Source organism: Salvelinus fontinalis, chromosome 5 (genome assembly GCF_029448725.1).
Source record: "Salvelinus fontinalis isolate EN_2023a chromosome 5, ASM2944872v1, whole genome shotgun sequence".
Taxonomy (NCBI): domain Eukaryota; kingdom Metazoa; phylum Chordata; class Actinopteri; order Salmoniformes; family Salmonidae; genus Salvelinus; species Salvelinus fontinalis.
Window position 1 is genome coordinate 61,237,762 of NC_074669.1, and position 16,765 is coordinate 61,254,526.

At 41.2% G+C, this 16,765-nt stretch overlaps 1 protein-coding gene and 1 pseudogene across 3 annotated transcripts; one reads left to right on the forward strand and one right to left on the reverse strand.

Annotated features, from left to right (window-relative positions):
- Window positions 1-269: 269 nt before the first annotated feature.
- Window positions 270-3,918, reverse strand: LOC129855997 (CD209 antigen-like protein E; annotated as a pseudogene).
- Window positions 3,919-8,517: 4,599 nt separating this feature from the next.
- LOC129855977 (ubiquitin carboxyl-terminal hydrolase 37-like) lies at window positions 8,518-16,183 on the forward strand. Of its 3 annotated transcripts, XR_008759585.1 has the most exons (12): window positions 8,518-8,862; window positions 10,305-10,657; window positions 11,104-11,517; window positions 11,803-11,934; window positions 12,561-12,693; window positions 12,804-12,940; window positions 13,093-13,192; window positions 13,322-13,401; window positions 13,607-13,857; window positions 14,302-14,383; window positions 15,169-15,304; window positions 15,374-16,183. XR_008759585.1 is itself a non-coding variant. In XM_055924109.1 (11 exons), exons 3-11 carry the CDS (start codon window positions 11,204-11,206, stop codon window positions 15,179-15,181), a joined length of 1,242 nt encoding a protein of 413 aa, XP_055780084.1. In that variant the 5' UTR covers window positions 8,518-8,862; window positions 10,305-10,657; window positions 11,104-11,203; the 3' UTR covers window positions 15,182-16,183. The 3 variants fall into 3 exon arrangements, 2 of the variants coding, with proteins under 2 accessions (XP_055780084.1, XP_055780083.1); XM_055924109.1 differs by having other exon boundaries at window positions 15,169-16,183; XM_055924108.1 differs by lacking the exon at window positions 15,169-15,304.
- Window positions 16,184-16,765: the final 582 nt, after the last annotated feature.

The window sequence follows — 16,765 nt, forward strand, 5'->3', positions numbered from 1 at the left end:
GATATACATCAACATGTTCAGGAGGTCCAGGACTACAAACATGGGTCATTATAATGTCCAGACAATAGATGTGACACTACACACTGCTCCAAGTGGATATTGAGGGTGGGTAGTCTTAACCAGTGAGGATGAGGTGACAACATAAACCACCGGGGCTCACCTCTACATTTACAGTTTATTCATTTAGCAGATGCTCTTATCCAGAGAGACTTACAGGAGCAATTAGGGTTAAGTGCCTTGCTCAAGGGCACAGTGACAGATTGTTCAAATAGTCGTTTCAGGAATTCAAACCAACAACCTTTTGGTTCCTGGCCCAACGATCTTAACCGCTAGGCTACCTGCTGCCCTCTCTTTTAATGAACCTGATTGGTTGAGGAGTTTTTGAGTGACAGCTGGTTGAACCACTGAAAATATCCACTACACTTCCCTCTTTTGGGACCCATATAGGAGAACAACAGTCAAGTATGAGCATTTGATATTGTGCTTATATGTAAATTGACAACAACGACTGACTGTTAAATATTATTTAGAGAATATCCTTTGATATCTCTACTACACTAATTGATTGGTGGTACAGTCAACTCCTATACAGTGTATGTAATGGTGGTTTGGTACTGTTGAGAATGAATGTTTTCACCAGGCCTAAACTGGAACATGTAAATATCTGTAGAATATATTTGAATTAGAAATGATGTGTATAGAAAATACAAATGTACTGCCTTCATGTTGAACCTGATGACGTATTAAACACAGGAAGTTACAAACAGGAAATAAGTAGGCCTTTTATTAATATAATACTACACACAAACACAACAATAGATGGGTTTGCATGCATGTGTGCATGCAGTGTGTGTGCATGTGTGTGTGAGGTTGTGTATGTGGGTGTAAGACAGAGAGAGAATGTCTGTGAGAGAGACACACACAGAGAGAGAGAGAATGAAGGAGGAAGTAGTGTGCACTGTGTGCTGCTGTATGTGTTACAGTATGTTGTCATGGTGATGTTAAAACTCTTTCTCACAAACCCAGTAGATTTCCCTGTCACAGGACAAGTCATTCCATGCCTCCAGAGGACGCTGATCTGTACGTATCTCAACACAGTCCTCCTCACCATAGTCTCGTCTGCCAGCACCATTATCAGGCTGTGGATGATGCCAGTACCTACAGGGTTAACAACAGTCAGATAGCATGGTTAATACCAGTACCTACAGGGTTAATAACAGTCAGATATCATGGTTAATACCAGCACCTACAGGGTTAACAACAGTCAGATATCATGGTTAATACCAGCACCTACAGGGTTAACAACAGTCAGATATCATGATTAATACCAGTACCTACAAAGGTTAAAAACAGTCAGATATCATGGTTAATACCAGTACCTACAGGGTTAATAACAGTCAGATATCATGGTTAATACCAGTACCTACAGGGTTAACAACAGTCAGATATCATGATTAATACCAGTACCTGACAATAACCTGTATAGATAAAGGTTGATTGAACTGAACATTGGAGCCTTATTGTCAGAGTAGTTATCATCTCTTACTCTGTGGTCAGTGTTGGTTCACTAGTTGAGTATGGAGGACCTAGAGTATGAACAACACAGAGAATCAGTCCTACTCCTTACTCTGTGGTCAGTGTTATTAGAGCAGTAGTGTATTACCTTGGGGTGGTCAGTGTTATTAGAGCAGTAGTATATTACCTTGGGTGGTCAGTGTTATTAGAGCAGTAGTGTATTACCTTGGGTGGTCAGTGTTATTAGAGCAGTAGTGTATTACCTTGGGGTGGTCAGTGTTATTAGAGCAGTAGTATATTACCTTGGGTGGTCAGTGTTATTAGAGCAGTAGTGTATTACCTTGGGGTGGTCAGTGTTATTAGAGCAGTAGTATATTACCTTGGGGTGGTCAGTGTTATTAGAGCAGTAGTGTATTACCTTGTGGTGGTCAGTGTTATTAGAGCAGTAGTATATTACCTTGGGGTGGTCAGTGTTATTAGAGCAGTAGTATATTACCTTGGGGTGGTCAGTGTTATTAGAGCAGTAGTATATTACCTTGGGGTGGTCAGTGTTATTAGAGCAGTAGTGTATTACCTTGTGGTGGTCAGTGTTATTAGAGCAGTAGTATATTACCTTGGGGTGGTCAGTGTTATTAGAGCAGTAGTATATTACCTTGGGGTGGTCAGTGTTATTAGAGCAGTAGTATATTACCTTGGGGTGGTCAGTGTTATTAGAGCAGTAGTATATTACCTTGTGGTGGTCAGTGTTATTAGAGCAGTAGTGTATTACCTTGGGGTGGTCAGTGTTATTAGGGCAGTAGTATATTACCTTGGGGTGGTCAGTGTTATTAGAGCAGTAGTATATTACCTTGGGGTGGTCAGTGGGGTGCCGTCCACCCATATCAAGTTCCCCTCAGTAACAGAGTCAGTCAGACCAATCCAGACTCTCTTGTTGAGGTTGAAGAGAAACTCCTGTTGTTGAAAAAGATAAATATATATACGTATATGTTTGATCATATTTACCGCCTGCACACCCATATCCTCTCTCTCTCTCTCTCTCTCTCTCTCTCTCTCTCTCTCTCTCTCTCTCTCTCTCTCTCTCTCTCTCTCTCTCTCTCTCTCTCTCTCTCTCTCTCTCTCTCTCTCTCTCTCTCTCTCTCTCTCTCACTCTCACTCACCTGTTCCTTATTACTGTTTATGATCACCAGGTCTGCTCCTCTCTCCAGACAGTCCTCTCTGCTCTGCTTCCAGGTTTTAGTCTCAGTAGACAGGAAGTACCAACTGGATTCAATCTTCTGCCAGCCTTCAGGACAGGTTTGTTCTACAAGATGAAGACGTGAATTTCTTTCAATTTACCACACAAGATACTAAAGTATTCAGACACACAATAAAGCGTGTGGGATTAAAGAAAGTGTACTATTGTATGTTTACTCACTGAGATTGGTAAACCTCCCATTAAGAACATCTCTCTCAGTCTGTAGCTGGTCTCTCTCTTCAGTCAGGTTGTTGTAACTAGTCTGAAGCTGGTCTCTTTAGTCAGGTTGTTGTAACTGGTCTGTAGCTGGTCTCTCTCTTTAGTCAGGTTGTTGTATTTGGTCTGTAGCTGGTCTCTCTCTTTAGTCAGAAGGCTGTTTACGTCCTGTAGCTGGTCTCTCTCTGTTGAGGCGTGATGACCAATGACTCCATCTGTAAAAGGGAAAAGTTAATCAAACATGTAACTACCACATCATTATTAATTAAGTATGATTAAGTAGGCTACTTAAGTCTCAGTGACAACATACTAAACTTACAGTAGACAGACAGGACTATGATCCCAGCCAGTAGGAGAACACACAGCAGCCCCAGACACACTGCAGCAACTCCAGAAGGTCTCTTCCACCACTGAACATGTACTGAATCACAAATGATTAAAGATCTTTGGTCATGTTTCATCCAGGATTGAGACAAATAAAGCTGGAGTTCTACAGGGTTATCACACCTGTAATTGTTTTTGTGCTTATGTGTTTGTGTTTGTTTGTGTGTGTGTGTGTGTGTCCGTGCAATCTTACCTGAAGCAACAACTCCATCTCTTGTACTGGGCTTGAAGGCTCTTACGTTGGCATATAATTGGCCATCAATGTCTGTGTTCTTCATTGCATCAGGCTCCTCGTCTTCAAATCCATCTGTGTTTTCATAGACTCCCTCTGACATCTTAACACACTTGTGGTCCAATACAGTAACTTCTACTTTTCTCAGCTCTAATGTACGTCTCTATCTATGTGTTCTCTCTGGACTGTCCTGGGTCTGTGTGACTTATTATAGTGATACATGTTTTTAAATAGTCAACCACAGTGAAGAGGAAACTGTCAAATCAACACCACACTGGTCACCACATGACTTAGTGTCTAATCTAAACATGTATGTTTCCCACAGGGCTCATCAGTATTAAACATGTGATTGAAATGAAGTGATAATATAATACACAATATGACTCTCACCAGTCTTAGTGTGATAATATAATACATGATATGACTCTCACCAGTCTTAGTGTGATAATATAATACATGATATGACTCCCACCAGCCTTAGTGTGATAATATAATACATGACATGACTCCACCAGCCTTAGTTTGATAATATAATCCATGATATGACTCCCACCAGTCTTAGTGTGATAATATAATACATGATATGACTCCACCAGTCTTAGTTTGATAATATAATACATGACATGACTCCCACCAGTCTTAGTTTGATAATATAATACATGATATGACTACCACGAGTCTTAGTTTGATAATATAATACATTATTTGACTCCCACCAGCCTTAGTGTGATAATATAATACATTATATGACTCCCACCAGCCTTAGTGTGATAATATAATACATGATATGACTCCCACCAGCCTTAGTGTGATAATATAATACTTGATATGACTCCCACCAGACTTAGTGTGATAATATAATACATTATTTGACTCCCACCAGCCTTAGTGTGATAATATAATACATTATTTGACTCCCACCAGCCTTAGTGTGATAATATAATACATGATATGACTCCCACCAGCCTTAGTGTGATAATATAATACATGATATGACTCCCACCAGTCTTAGTGTGATAATATAATACATGATATGACTCTCACCAGCCTTAGTGTGATAATATAATACTTGATATGACTCCCACCAGCCTTAGTTTGATAATATACCACATTACATGTCTCTCACCAGTCTTAGTTTGATAATATAATACATTATATGACTCCCACCAGCCTTAGTTTGATAATATAATACATGATATGACTCCACCAGTCTTAATGTGATAATATAATACATTTTATGACTCCCACCAGCCTTAGTGTGATAATATAATACTTGATATGACTCCCACCAGACTTAGTGTGATAATATAATACATGATATGACTCCCACCAGCCTTAGTGTGATAATATAATACTTGATATGACTCCCACCAGCCTTAGTTTGATAATATACCACATTACATGTCTCTCACCAGTCTTAGTTTGATAATATAATACATTATATGACTCCCACCAGCCTTAGTTTGATAATATAATACATGATATGACTCCAACCAGCCTTAGTTTGATAATATAATACATGATGTGACTCTATATCATATTATATGATGTATGTATGAATTGATAGGGTCACAATTTTGTATCTGTTAAAATTATTTGGGATCCTGTTAATTGACATATACACTACATATATCCTGACTGAGTTTACAGCCCCCCAGCCTTCAAATTGAGAAGACATTATGGCTCTCACTCTATGACTGGTGGTGAGGGGGGAAGTTGTCCCTAGACGCTGATCTTAGGCCGGTTTTACATTTCCACAACTAATGGTTAAGGTTAAGATTGGGGGAGAGAAACCTGACCCTAGATCTGTACGTAGGGGAAACTTCCCCCCGTGGTGTGACCGGCCACCAATGGCCATTTATAGTAAGGGTCTTTTTTTATCTATGCTGAGGGTGAAGAGTTTCTCAGAATGAAAAAGCAGACGTTCTGACAATATCTCCATAGTTTCAGTTTGACAGATGTAATAGAATAGAAAGAGGAATAAAAACCCTTCACATGTATTATGACAAAACATTCACATCTCCACCCTGTCTTTCAGTACAACATAACATATACATACTGGTTACATCTAATGACACAACTCTCTCTGCACTGATTCCACTGTTCCACATGACATCTACCTACATTAACTATTATACAACTCTATAGCTCTACTCTATTCCACAGGAGGAGAGAAAGCATCACACAGATCCTTAGATACAGGGACAGAGTCATAGGTGGCCCTCTGGTGGACGTAGTACTAACTACAGGTACAGCTGTAGTGTTGGTGACAGAGACCTGGGTGGATGTAGTACCAACTACAGGTACAGCTGTAGTGTTGGTGACAGAGACCTGGGCGGATGTAGTACTAACTACAGGTACAGCTGTAGTGTTGGTGACAGAGACCTGGGCCCGGTTTCCCAAAATAGTTTTAAGTCTAAGTTCATCTTAGAACAAAAGGATTCTGTGGTAATAATGATGGAGACTTACGATGCATTTGGGAAACCGGGCCCTGGGCTGTAGAGCTCTCAACCACCCCACCACGTCTTTCACTGAGCCCAAACACACACCCACGTTGCCTGCCCTCTCCTTTACCACCAGCTCTACCTTCTTTGAACAGCAGATGGAACTGCAGTCCCCCGGGTCACGTTCTCGTTCCTGGGGCCTACCGCCTGTTAGGCTCGTTGATAGAAGGAGACCAAGGTGCAGCGTGGTAGGCGTACATTTTCTCTAATTATAAATGTTCCACCAAAAAACAATAAACAACTCAACGAACGTAAAGCTAGGAGTGCAACACATGCAACACAAAAAGACAAGATCCCACAACTGAAGGTGGGAAAAAGGGCTGCCTAAGTATGATCCCCAATCAGAGACAACGATAGACAGCTGCCTCTAATTGGGAACCATACTCGGCCAACAAAGAAATATCTCAATTAGTCTTTCCTGTATTCCTCTCCTCCTAAACTCCTTGAAGTTTCAAAGTACCTACCCTAGGATTGTATTTTCCAATGAATTTTGAGAAGGCAGCGAGGAAAAAGGGGTGTGAAAAAAAAATCGAGGAAGGATGAATAGAGAAAAATCCCAAAGGCAAGTCTGTAATACCACTTTTTTTCAGTCATCACTATCTGGCCTTTTTCTACAATTTCTCTTCTTAAAATCTGATTTGAACCCTAACCTTTACCACACTGCTAACCTTATGCCTAACCACAACATTAAATGAAGACCAAAAAATACATTTGTATATTCATAAATGTGTACGATTATATACAATTTGTGCTATTATACATCTGTTACAGCATCCACAATACCCCAAACAATGCACACTGCGCAGAATTAGGACTAAACCCGCTAATTATCAAAATCCAGAAAAGAGCTGGAAAAGATCACCACAAAGCCCTCACCTTGATAGATGAACCTAGAGAAGTCTCAGCCAGCTGGTTCTGGGGCTCTGTTCACAAACACAAACAGACCCCACAGAGCCCCATGACAGAAACACAATTAGACCCAGCCAAACTATAATAACAATAAGATAACTATTTGACACACTGGAAATAATCAACCAAAAACAGAGCACATTGGAATGCTGTCTGGCCCTAAACAGAGAGTACACAGTGGCAGAATAGCTGACCACTGTGACTGACCCTAAATGAAGAAAAGTCTTAAATATGTACAGACTCAGTGAGCCTAGTCTTGCTATTGAAAGATGCCGCCATAGGCAGTCCTGGCTCTTGAGAGAAGACAGGCTATGTGCACACTGCCCACAAAATGAGGGGGAAACTGAGCTGCACTTCCTAACCTCCTACCAAATGTATGTCCACATCAGAGACACATATTTTCCACAGATCACACAGACCCACAAAGAATTAGAAAACAAATCAAACATTGACAAACTCGCATAAGTTAGGTGATCTAATACCTATTTTTACTTAAACATTTCACTGATGGTTAGGACCTGTAAGTAAGCATTTCACTGTACGGTCTACACCTGTTGTATTCGGTGCACGTGACAAATACATTTTGATCTGATTTGATCACAGCAACAAGATTGCCATGAAAACAGGGCAACCAATGGAGCACAAACAACATTGTAAATACCACCAATATTTATCTGTTTATTTATCTTACCCTACTATTCACACTACAACTATTTGCACATTGTTAAAACACTGTAGCTGATAATCTAACATTTGAAACATCTTTATTCTTTTGAAACATGTGAGTGCAATGTTTACAGTACATTTAATTGTAATTTTTTATTGGGTAGATCAGCTTTAATATTGCGGATAAGTTGTAACTTCCATCAATGTAATTGTCTCCATCATTTCCAATCCCCCATATAGTTTGGGGGAAAATGTATATAAAATGTATATATTTTTGTATATATTTTCATTTATTATTTTCCCCTAATCCTACCACTCCGCCCCCCTTTTAAACAGTTTTTTTAATTATGTTTTTTGTTTCTTGCTTTGGCAAGATAAACACATGTTTCCCATGCCAATAAAAACCCATTGGGGGAGAGAGATATTTGTGTACAGACGACATGCAATGCAACTGTACATAACGAGCTATTGTTCTCTAGGATAGGGGGCAGAGTTTTCACTTTGGGAAAAATAGCGTGCCCAGTTTCAACTTCGTTCTACTCATCCCCAGAATATAAGATATGCATATTATTAGTAGATTTGGATAGAAGACACTTTCTAAAACTGTTTGAATCATATCTGTAAGTATAACAGAACTTATGTAGCAGGCAAAACCCTGAGGACTAACCATTATTTTTTTTTTTTTTTTTTAAAGTCACTGTCTGTTCAATGAGTTTTCATTGGGAGGCCAGATTTCTAATCACTCTGTTCTCAGTTCCTACTGCTTCCACTGGATGTCACTAGTCTTGCGAAATAGGTTGAGGTTATTCATTTGTGCAATGAAGAAGAAGGCCATCAGGAAGTAGAGTACACGTCTTGTGTACTGTTTGAGAGTTGCGCAAGACTAAAAAAATGTAGCTTTGTTTGTTGATCTCCTGTATTGAAAACAGATAGACCCGTCTTCAATTTGATCGATTATTAACGTTTACAAATACCTTAAGTTGTATTACAAAAGTACTTTGAAATGTTTTGGCAAAGTTTAGAGGTAATTTTTGAGATATTGTGTAGTGACTTTGCGCAAATTGGAAGCTGTTTTTTTCTGGATCAAAGGCGCCAAATAAATGGACAATTTGTATATATATGGAAGGAATTAATCGAACAAAAGGACCATTTGTGATGTTCATGGGACATATTGGAGTGCCAACAAAAGAATCTTGTCAAAGGTAATGCATGTTTTATAATTTATATCTGCGTTTTGAGTAGCGCAGGCATGGTTGAAATATGCTACACTCTCTTTGTTGACATTGTGCTATCATCATATAATAGCATCTTATGCTTTCGCCGAAAAGCCTTTTTGAAATCTGACATGTTGGCTGGATTCACAACGAGTGTAGCTTTAATTTGGTATCTTATATGTGTGATTTAATGAAAGTTTGATTTTATATAATTTTTTTGAATTTGGCACTCTACATTTTCCCTGGCTATTGGCCAGGTGGGACGCTACCGTCCCGCTATCCCAGATAGGTTTTTAAGGAAGAACCACTGTAGGAGTTGGCAAGACAGCACTAAACAGATCTGGGACTCTAACTAGGGTTGGGTTAAGTTTAGGTAAGAAGAATTGTTTAGGGGTTGGAGTGAGGTTAGAAAACAAAATTCAAGCCAGGAACCTTGTGTTATGCCTTACATTCACCACCAACCTATCACCTAGTAAGTGTATTTAACTTGCACTGTAAGCTCTGCCCACTGACCATTAAGCTTTAATTGAACCAATCACATTCATTATGTCCTTGAGGCAGAGCTGCCCCCAGGGCAAGATTGAATATGGAAAACTGTCCCTAACCAATCTGGATTGTTGTTTGAGGTTTAGGCTAAATCTCTATCACCTGTTCACATTCTTTTAACCAACCCTTTGTCCATCTGCTGGTGGATAGAAAAAGCATTGAGCATTTAAATAAACCGATGACCAAACCACAAACAACATGGAAGCTGTCAAAAAACAAGGAAGATGAAGATGAAGGCACTTAAAATACCTTTATTGTGGTCGTACGTTCAATGAAACAACACACAAAAAATTGAATGTATAAAAAGAAACAAGAAAACAATGGAACATATTATCTACAATATTGTATGTATACTGCATAACTTTGCTCTTCAATAAAACATATTTGTTCATTGAACAATATATTTTAAAATATTAGAGATTGGGTTCCCAGATGGTGGTGTCATACATGACCGATGACATCACAATGGTCTTAAAGCCAATTTGAACAATGGGTTAATGAGGAAATGTATCAGTCTTCATTGGTTATTGACATGGCTTGTTTCTGCTGGTGCAAAAAGGTATGAAATCAGGTCATTTAATCGATTAACAACTACTTATATTCTAGAGTAGTATTTCTTATATAGACCTAGTGGGAAGAGTACAAGTTAAAGTACATTCTGATTGACAAATACATAAAAAATGTACATGAAATGTACATGAAGTTTGGCTTTTGCAAATGTCACTCAATGTAACCTGTCTATACTGTGTTATTTGAGGTTTAGGATAGATAGCTAAGTTCCTCTAATTTAGGCCTACCTCTTCCTATTCTGATGACGCCCCTCTTCCATTGGCTGGGGATCAAGGAAAAAAGGATTTAGCACTATCACATCTTCTTGTCAACAGAAAAAACGTCAGAAAGCAAATTCAGTTGATGTGGAGCAGAAGACAAGAAAGAAGAAGGAGAGGGGCACTTCATCCCCCTCTCCAATTCCATCTGACCATTCTGAACAGAATGGCTTCGCCACCTCTGATCCCTCACCCTCTGATCAACTCTCCTCCCTCCATCCACCTCCCTCTCCTGTTAAATGTTCCTCTCAGCCTTGCTCTCCTGCTAAACAGCCCTCTGTACCCCGGTCACCTGCCAAACACCCTTCCCCAGTGAAATCCTCTCCAGTGGTGTCCCATCCTAGTTCTCCCTCTCCTACCAACCCTCTGGACTGTCATGGAGACACCAGCCAGGAGGGCACAACAGTCAGGTAATTCAAACATAAAGTACAGTGCCATCCTAGAGTCTCTGGAGAGTTGGGTTTAGTGCTACAAGACCAGGGCCAGTGTTTATCAAGAGTACGAGTGCTAATCTAGGATCAGGTCTTCTCTGTCCATAATAATCTGATTTATTATGATCTAAAAGGCAAAACTGATCCTAGATCAGACTCCTACTCTGACGCTTGATAAACACAGTCCCAGAAAGTTATTTTTGTCAAACTTTAGTTTTAGGCTCTTCTATCCACATCTAGTGGATAAAGAGAGTACTAACCTATTGCCCTGGTCTACTTGGTACACTGCATTTATATGGACAGCAGTACATACATAACTAATCAGACTGTGTTTATAGTACAGTATAGTATTTAATAGAGAGACTGTGGAGAGTGATACTATCTCTGTGTTGGAGGCTTGAGACCTGCTTCTCTCCTTCCTCCAGACCTCTGTCTCTTCAGGAACACTCTAGCCCAAGACCCCAGAGGCCAGTCTCAGCCACCAGAAGCACGACTCTTCCGAGGGCCAGCTCAGCCACCAGAAGCATGACTCTTCCCAGGGCCAGCTCAGCCACCAGAAACATGACTCTTCCGAGGGCCAGTTCAGCCACCAGAAGCATGACTCTTCCCAGGGCCAGCTCAGCCACCAGAAGCATGACTCTTCCCAGGGCCAGTTCAGCCACCAGAAGCATGACTCTTTCAAGGGCCAGCTCAGCCACCAGAAGCATGACTCTTTCCAGGGCCAGTTCAGCCACCAGAAGCATGACTCTTCCCAGGGCCAGCTCAGCAACCAGAGGGCCAGAAGAGACCCAGGGGGCCAGAGGAGAACGGGGGGCACTGGTCAACATGGAACTTCTTGGGTAAACCACAACACACTGCAAATGCATTGAATATAAGTTCTTTGTTGTTTAGAGATCAGTGTCTGATATACTATGGGGATAGGGCTTACTATCGAGCATGTTCGTTTTATTAGATATTTATAAACCCATAAATTATTTCAACCTTGGTCTAAAGGACATCCACTTCTTTGTGTTAAATATCATTTATCCCTGACCAAGATGGCTGCCATTATCACCACTTTATAGAGATATGAAGGTTTATGATTCATCTCTATGTGTGTACTGATGGCTGCTTCTTCTTCACAGGTTGCCTAACATTGGCAACACTTGCTTCCTTAACGCCACCCTGCAGTGTCTCCTGGTCCTGCCGTCCTTCTCAAAGGAAATCCTGCACCAGGAACAACTCTGGAGCTCCTCCCCCTTCTCCAACCTGCTCAGGTAAGGAAGGCTCAAAAGCAGACACTCACCCCACACACCCATTATTTGTGGTCATAAATTAAAGAAGGGACACTTTTCACGCCACTTCTATAGAAAGTGATTGTCGTAGCAGGTTAGGTAAGTTTAGGAAAAGGGTTAGGATTAGTGAAAATGCTCTCCCACCTCATATGTTGCTGTGTATTGTATTTTTTTTCTATTTTTTGTTTTCAGTTTTTGTTTTGTTTTTGGGAATCTTCATAACCAAGAGCAAAAACAATGACACAATGATTATGATGTAGGCATTTGTAGGCCAATTTGGAAAGTGTAGAATGACTACATGACCCATAATGCTCATTGACGGAACATTCCACATTACCTTTGAACATTTGGTCGTTTTTTTAAATGCTCTGGAATTGAGAGCGGTATCCAAACCAAATATCTTAGGAGAATAAACAACACATTTTTGTTGTTTGGCTTCATTGTCCATCCTCAAAGGTGAAATTGAATTGACTCGAATGAATCATTTCTAATGATGGGGTGCCGCTAGATAAAACATATTTGTATATACTCATCTGCCTCTTCAGGCGTAAGCCAGTAGGTTGACACCATCCAGTCAGCTGCTCATTTACTCTCTGTCTCCGCTACAGGTGTCTGTCTGATGTGCACCGTTTGAGTCTACCTGACAGTGTGGCAAACCAGGCCTCAAAAGCAGACTTCATGTGGAAGGTCAAGTACTCCTTGTCGGGATACGATTTGAAGTATCTGGAGGACACGCAACAGGTAACTGAGGCACTACTCTCTTGTGTACGAGCACTCTTTTTTGCAAAGGTTAATTTTCTCTTCATCATTTGTTTTTATCTTGGTGTGTTTCTCTCTCTTCCTCATCATAGGACGCACACGAGTTACTAGTGAACATGCTGTGCCAGCTGAAGGAGGAGGGCATGATACTGAAGACACTCGGGGTGAACTATTCCTGCCCTGTTTCTCAGCTGGAGTTCCAGCTTGTGTCGGTGCGCACATGTACCAGGTAAAAGATCCCATTGGTTGTAATGTATCTACTGAGAACATGATCTTTCTAAAAACAATATTACAAAACACATGGCATAACAGAAACATTGTAGAGACCTGAAACAGAAACAGACTTGATGCATTTTCCTTCTCTTTGTGCTGCTTCTGAAGCTGTGGGCGCGAGTCGTCCACCAGAGAGGACTACAACCACCTCTCATTGGACTTCAGCCCTGAGCGCACCTTGCTGAGCAGCCTAGCACTCACTTTCAAAGTCAGCACTTAGGGCTCAGCCCTGCATGTAGAGACTAACACCCAGGGCAAGCTGCCCACTGCCTCAGAATACGCTATCTTATTATTGTAGTGGTGTCATTCATTTTGTAATGCTTTTGTTTCTAACCAGGGTGAAAAGGTTGAATTCACATGTGAGGGCTGTAAAGGTCTCCACGCCTTAATGGTGGAGCAGTTCCACACACTGCCTCTGTGAGTTGTCCCTTTATAACCTCTCATAGGACGAGCAGTGTTTCATGAAATGAGTGTTCATTGTGTCCTGAGCCTTTAGGAGTAGTTACCTTCCTGAGCAGGTTGTAGGACTTAGGGATGAGCACCACATTTCACTAATCTGTTATTTTGTTGACTGGTTTCATTGTCTGTCTGTTCATCTCTCTTCCTCTCTGTCTCTGGGCAGTGTGCTGGTTCTGCATCTGAAGAGGTTTGGAGGACCTGGGGGGTTGGAGAAGCTGGAGGCTCCTCTTTTGTTTCCTTCGGAGTTGAGGCTCTCCACCCTCTGTGGGGACATGGTGCCACACCTGCACAGTGCCAGCCCACAGGCCCTCACCAACCAGGCCCCCAGCATCCAGGGGTCCATCCCCCAGGCCCTCGCCAGCCTAGTCTCCAGCCCACCTGGAGAGGCCAAAGACGGGGCCCTCTGTTGTTCAGGTAAGTCATGGCACCGTAACACTATTCTTGCTCCAACACCACACAAACCACCCACTCCCAAAACGGTCCTGCTGACAGAGAAGCTGGAAGCTGCAATTTAAAATGTTTCTCAGACATCTTTAGTGATGTATGGGAGCTGTTTTAGTCCAGAGCATTTCAGACAAGTGACCACGTTTTCACAGCTCTTGATATGTATATTTGACCCCTCAGATTCAAATGACCAGGAACCAGGAAAAGTGCTGCTGACAGCCTCAGTGGTGAGAAGAGAGAGAGAGATAGAGAGTGAAACCAGTGAAAAATAAGTTATGACAGAACACTGAGATAGTTATGAGGAGTACACAATGTAGTAGACCTCCTGTAGTAGACTATTACTGTAGTAGACTGTAGACTGTGGTGGACTGTGGAGGAAATGAGAATCCTACGATCACATGTGTTTTCTTACAGAAGCAGCAGCCAGTGCAGTCAGTGAATGGTTACTACCAGCTGACTGGCGTAGTCTCTCATTTGGGAGGCTCCGCAAACTCCGGTAAGTAAATACCATAAAACACACACATGCAGATGCACAATACATATGACATCAGCTGAATTCCAAGTCACTTCCTTCTCCTCGGCTCTTAATTTGCGCGTTAACGTGTGCCTCTGCCGTATACACAAGTATCTTAAAGGCCAGGGATAATAAACTAGATTCAGCTTCGTGTCCATTTCTTTTCTTAGCCAGATGGGCAACGGTATGGAACAAAATTACTATTAATTTGTAGACTGCAAATTGACCGTAAGAAGCCCAAACAGATACAATATTTGACTAAATTCAAACCTTGCTTACATTTGTGTACAATCACATATATCTCTTTATTGTGCGTGGGAATACATTGAAACAGATTTCCAAAATGAAAATCACTTGGAGCTGATTTGCTGGTGTTTTTACAGTCTTTTAACAATTACATTTTATTTGGTCAGAAAACATTGTGGGACAAATTTGTCCCACGGGCCGACATTTGGGGAACCCTGGTGTTGGGGATAATTAGACCCTCCAATAGCCACTTCGGCCAAGCGAGCAAGTCTGCAGGCTTCAGAGTGAAGTGCCATCCCAACAAGCACTGCAATATGTTTAGAGTTTACGCAATTTAATTCAAAAGAATGGAGAGACATGCCTAATTATACGCCACGTGTATTTGTTTATCTCTGATTTCAAAACTTGACACATATAACAGATAAAATACCTCACAAAGGAACTGTTTAACTGTTACAACACACTCTATTACCCACAATAGCCTGACCATTGACCTCTAGTCTGTCTTCCTTGTTCCACAGGGCACTACATTAGTGACATCTTGCATGCCAGTGGAAACTGGTTCTGCTGTAACGACAGCCAGGTGTCAATGTCCAATGAAGCCACTGTGCTGAGGACCAGAGCCCGGAGTGCCTACATGCTCTTCTATATGTTCAGGTACTGCTGACTCTCGCCATCTATGTTCTTGTGTTGCTATTTATGTGTACGGTTCATTTTACCCTACAGGGCAAGAGAGCGGGAGGCCCCAGCACACAGGGCCTAACAGGGCCACCAGCATCAGCCCCAGCCTAAACAGGGGCAGCACCTGGACAGCCTCCAAAAACTCAGACCTGCCTCAACAGTGGTGGTACCAGGCCCAGCCTCAAACCCCCCAGCCCAGCCTCAACAAAAGCAGCATTTGGACCATTTTCAACACCCCCAGCCCACAACATGGGAAGAACCAGGCCCAGTCTCAACATGGGAATAACCAGGCCCAGTCTCAACATGGGCAGAACAAGACCCAGCCCCAACAACCTCAGACCTGCCTCAACAGGTGCAGCACTCGGCCCAACTTCAATCATGCGGCTCAAGGGAGACTGGCTCTTCAACACTAGCATCAACATTCTTTCAGTAGCTTATGTCATAAATACCTGCCCGTGATTTGACTGCTTCACCTAATGTATAAATCTCATGTAAGAAAACGTATGAAGTATACACACTAAATGTAGTACACATGTAAATGTGTTGGATAGAGTGTGTGATTATTTAGAGGGTACATCATCCCTTCTATTTGGTTTGGTTGAAATCCTCCTGTTGTGAAATACACTTTGGTGTATAACCTCTTATTCAGCATGGTCACACCGGAGGACCTGCAATATTCAACATTGATCCATGTCGGGAGATGACTTGTGCATGCCATGCAATTTTAATAAAGACAAACAAATTTAAGATAATCCAATTTAAGATGATTCTGTTAACCGTTGTAACTCTTTAACTCAGGTAGCTTTATCGTATTCTATTCTTATTTACAATAAAAGTGACTCCAAAGTTACACAATACATTATTTACCATGAATTTCTATTACATTTCCATTTGAGTCATTTATCAGACTTACAATTAGAGCATTTATCTTAACATACAGTGACTTCAGAAAGTATTCACACCCTTAGACTTTTTACACATTTTATTGTGTTACAGACTGAATTTAAAATGTGGTAAATATATTTTCTCTCTCAACTACACAAAATACCCCATAACGACAAAGTTAGAACATATTTTTTAGAAATGTTTGCAAATGTATTGAAATTGAAATATAATATAGAATCTACATAAGTATTCACACCCCTAAGTCAATACTATGTAGAAGCGCATTTGGCAGCGATTACAGCTGTGACTATTTCTGTTAAATGTATAGGAGCTTTCTACACCTGGATTGTGCAACATCGTCCCGTGTGGCTCAGTTGGTAGAGAATGGCGCTTGCAATGCCAGGGTTGTGGGTTCAATTCCCACGGCGGGACCAGGGTTCAATTCCCACGGGGGGACCAGGATGAATATGTATGAACTTTCTCATTTGTAAGTCGCTCTGGATAAGAGCGTCTGCTAGATGACTTATAATGTAAAAAAAAATCCAACATTTT

Excerpts from the sequence above, each read along its gene's own strand:
- LOC129855977 (XM_055924108.1), top strand. The coding sequence starts at position 11,204 with ATGACTCTTCCCAGGGCCAGCTCAGCCACCAGAAACATGACTCTTCCG. Across the intron at positions 13,193-13,321 it reads GCCTAGCACTCACTTTCAAA|GGTGAAAAGGTTGAATTCAC; the intron begins GTCAGCACTTAG and ends GTTTCTAACCAG. Across the intron at positions 13,402-13,606 it reads CAGTTCCACACACTGCCTCT|TGTGCTGGTTCTGCATCTGA; the intron begins GTGAGTTGTCCC and ends GTCTCTGGGCAG.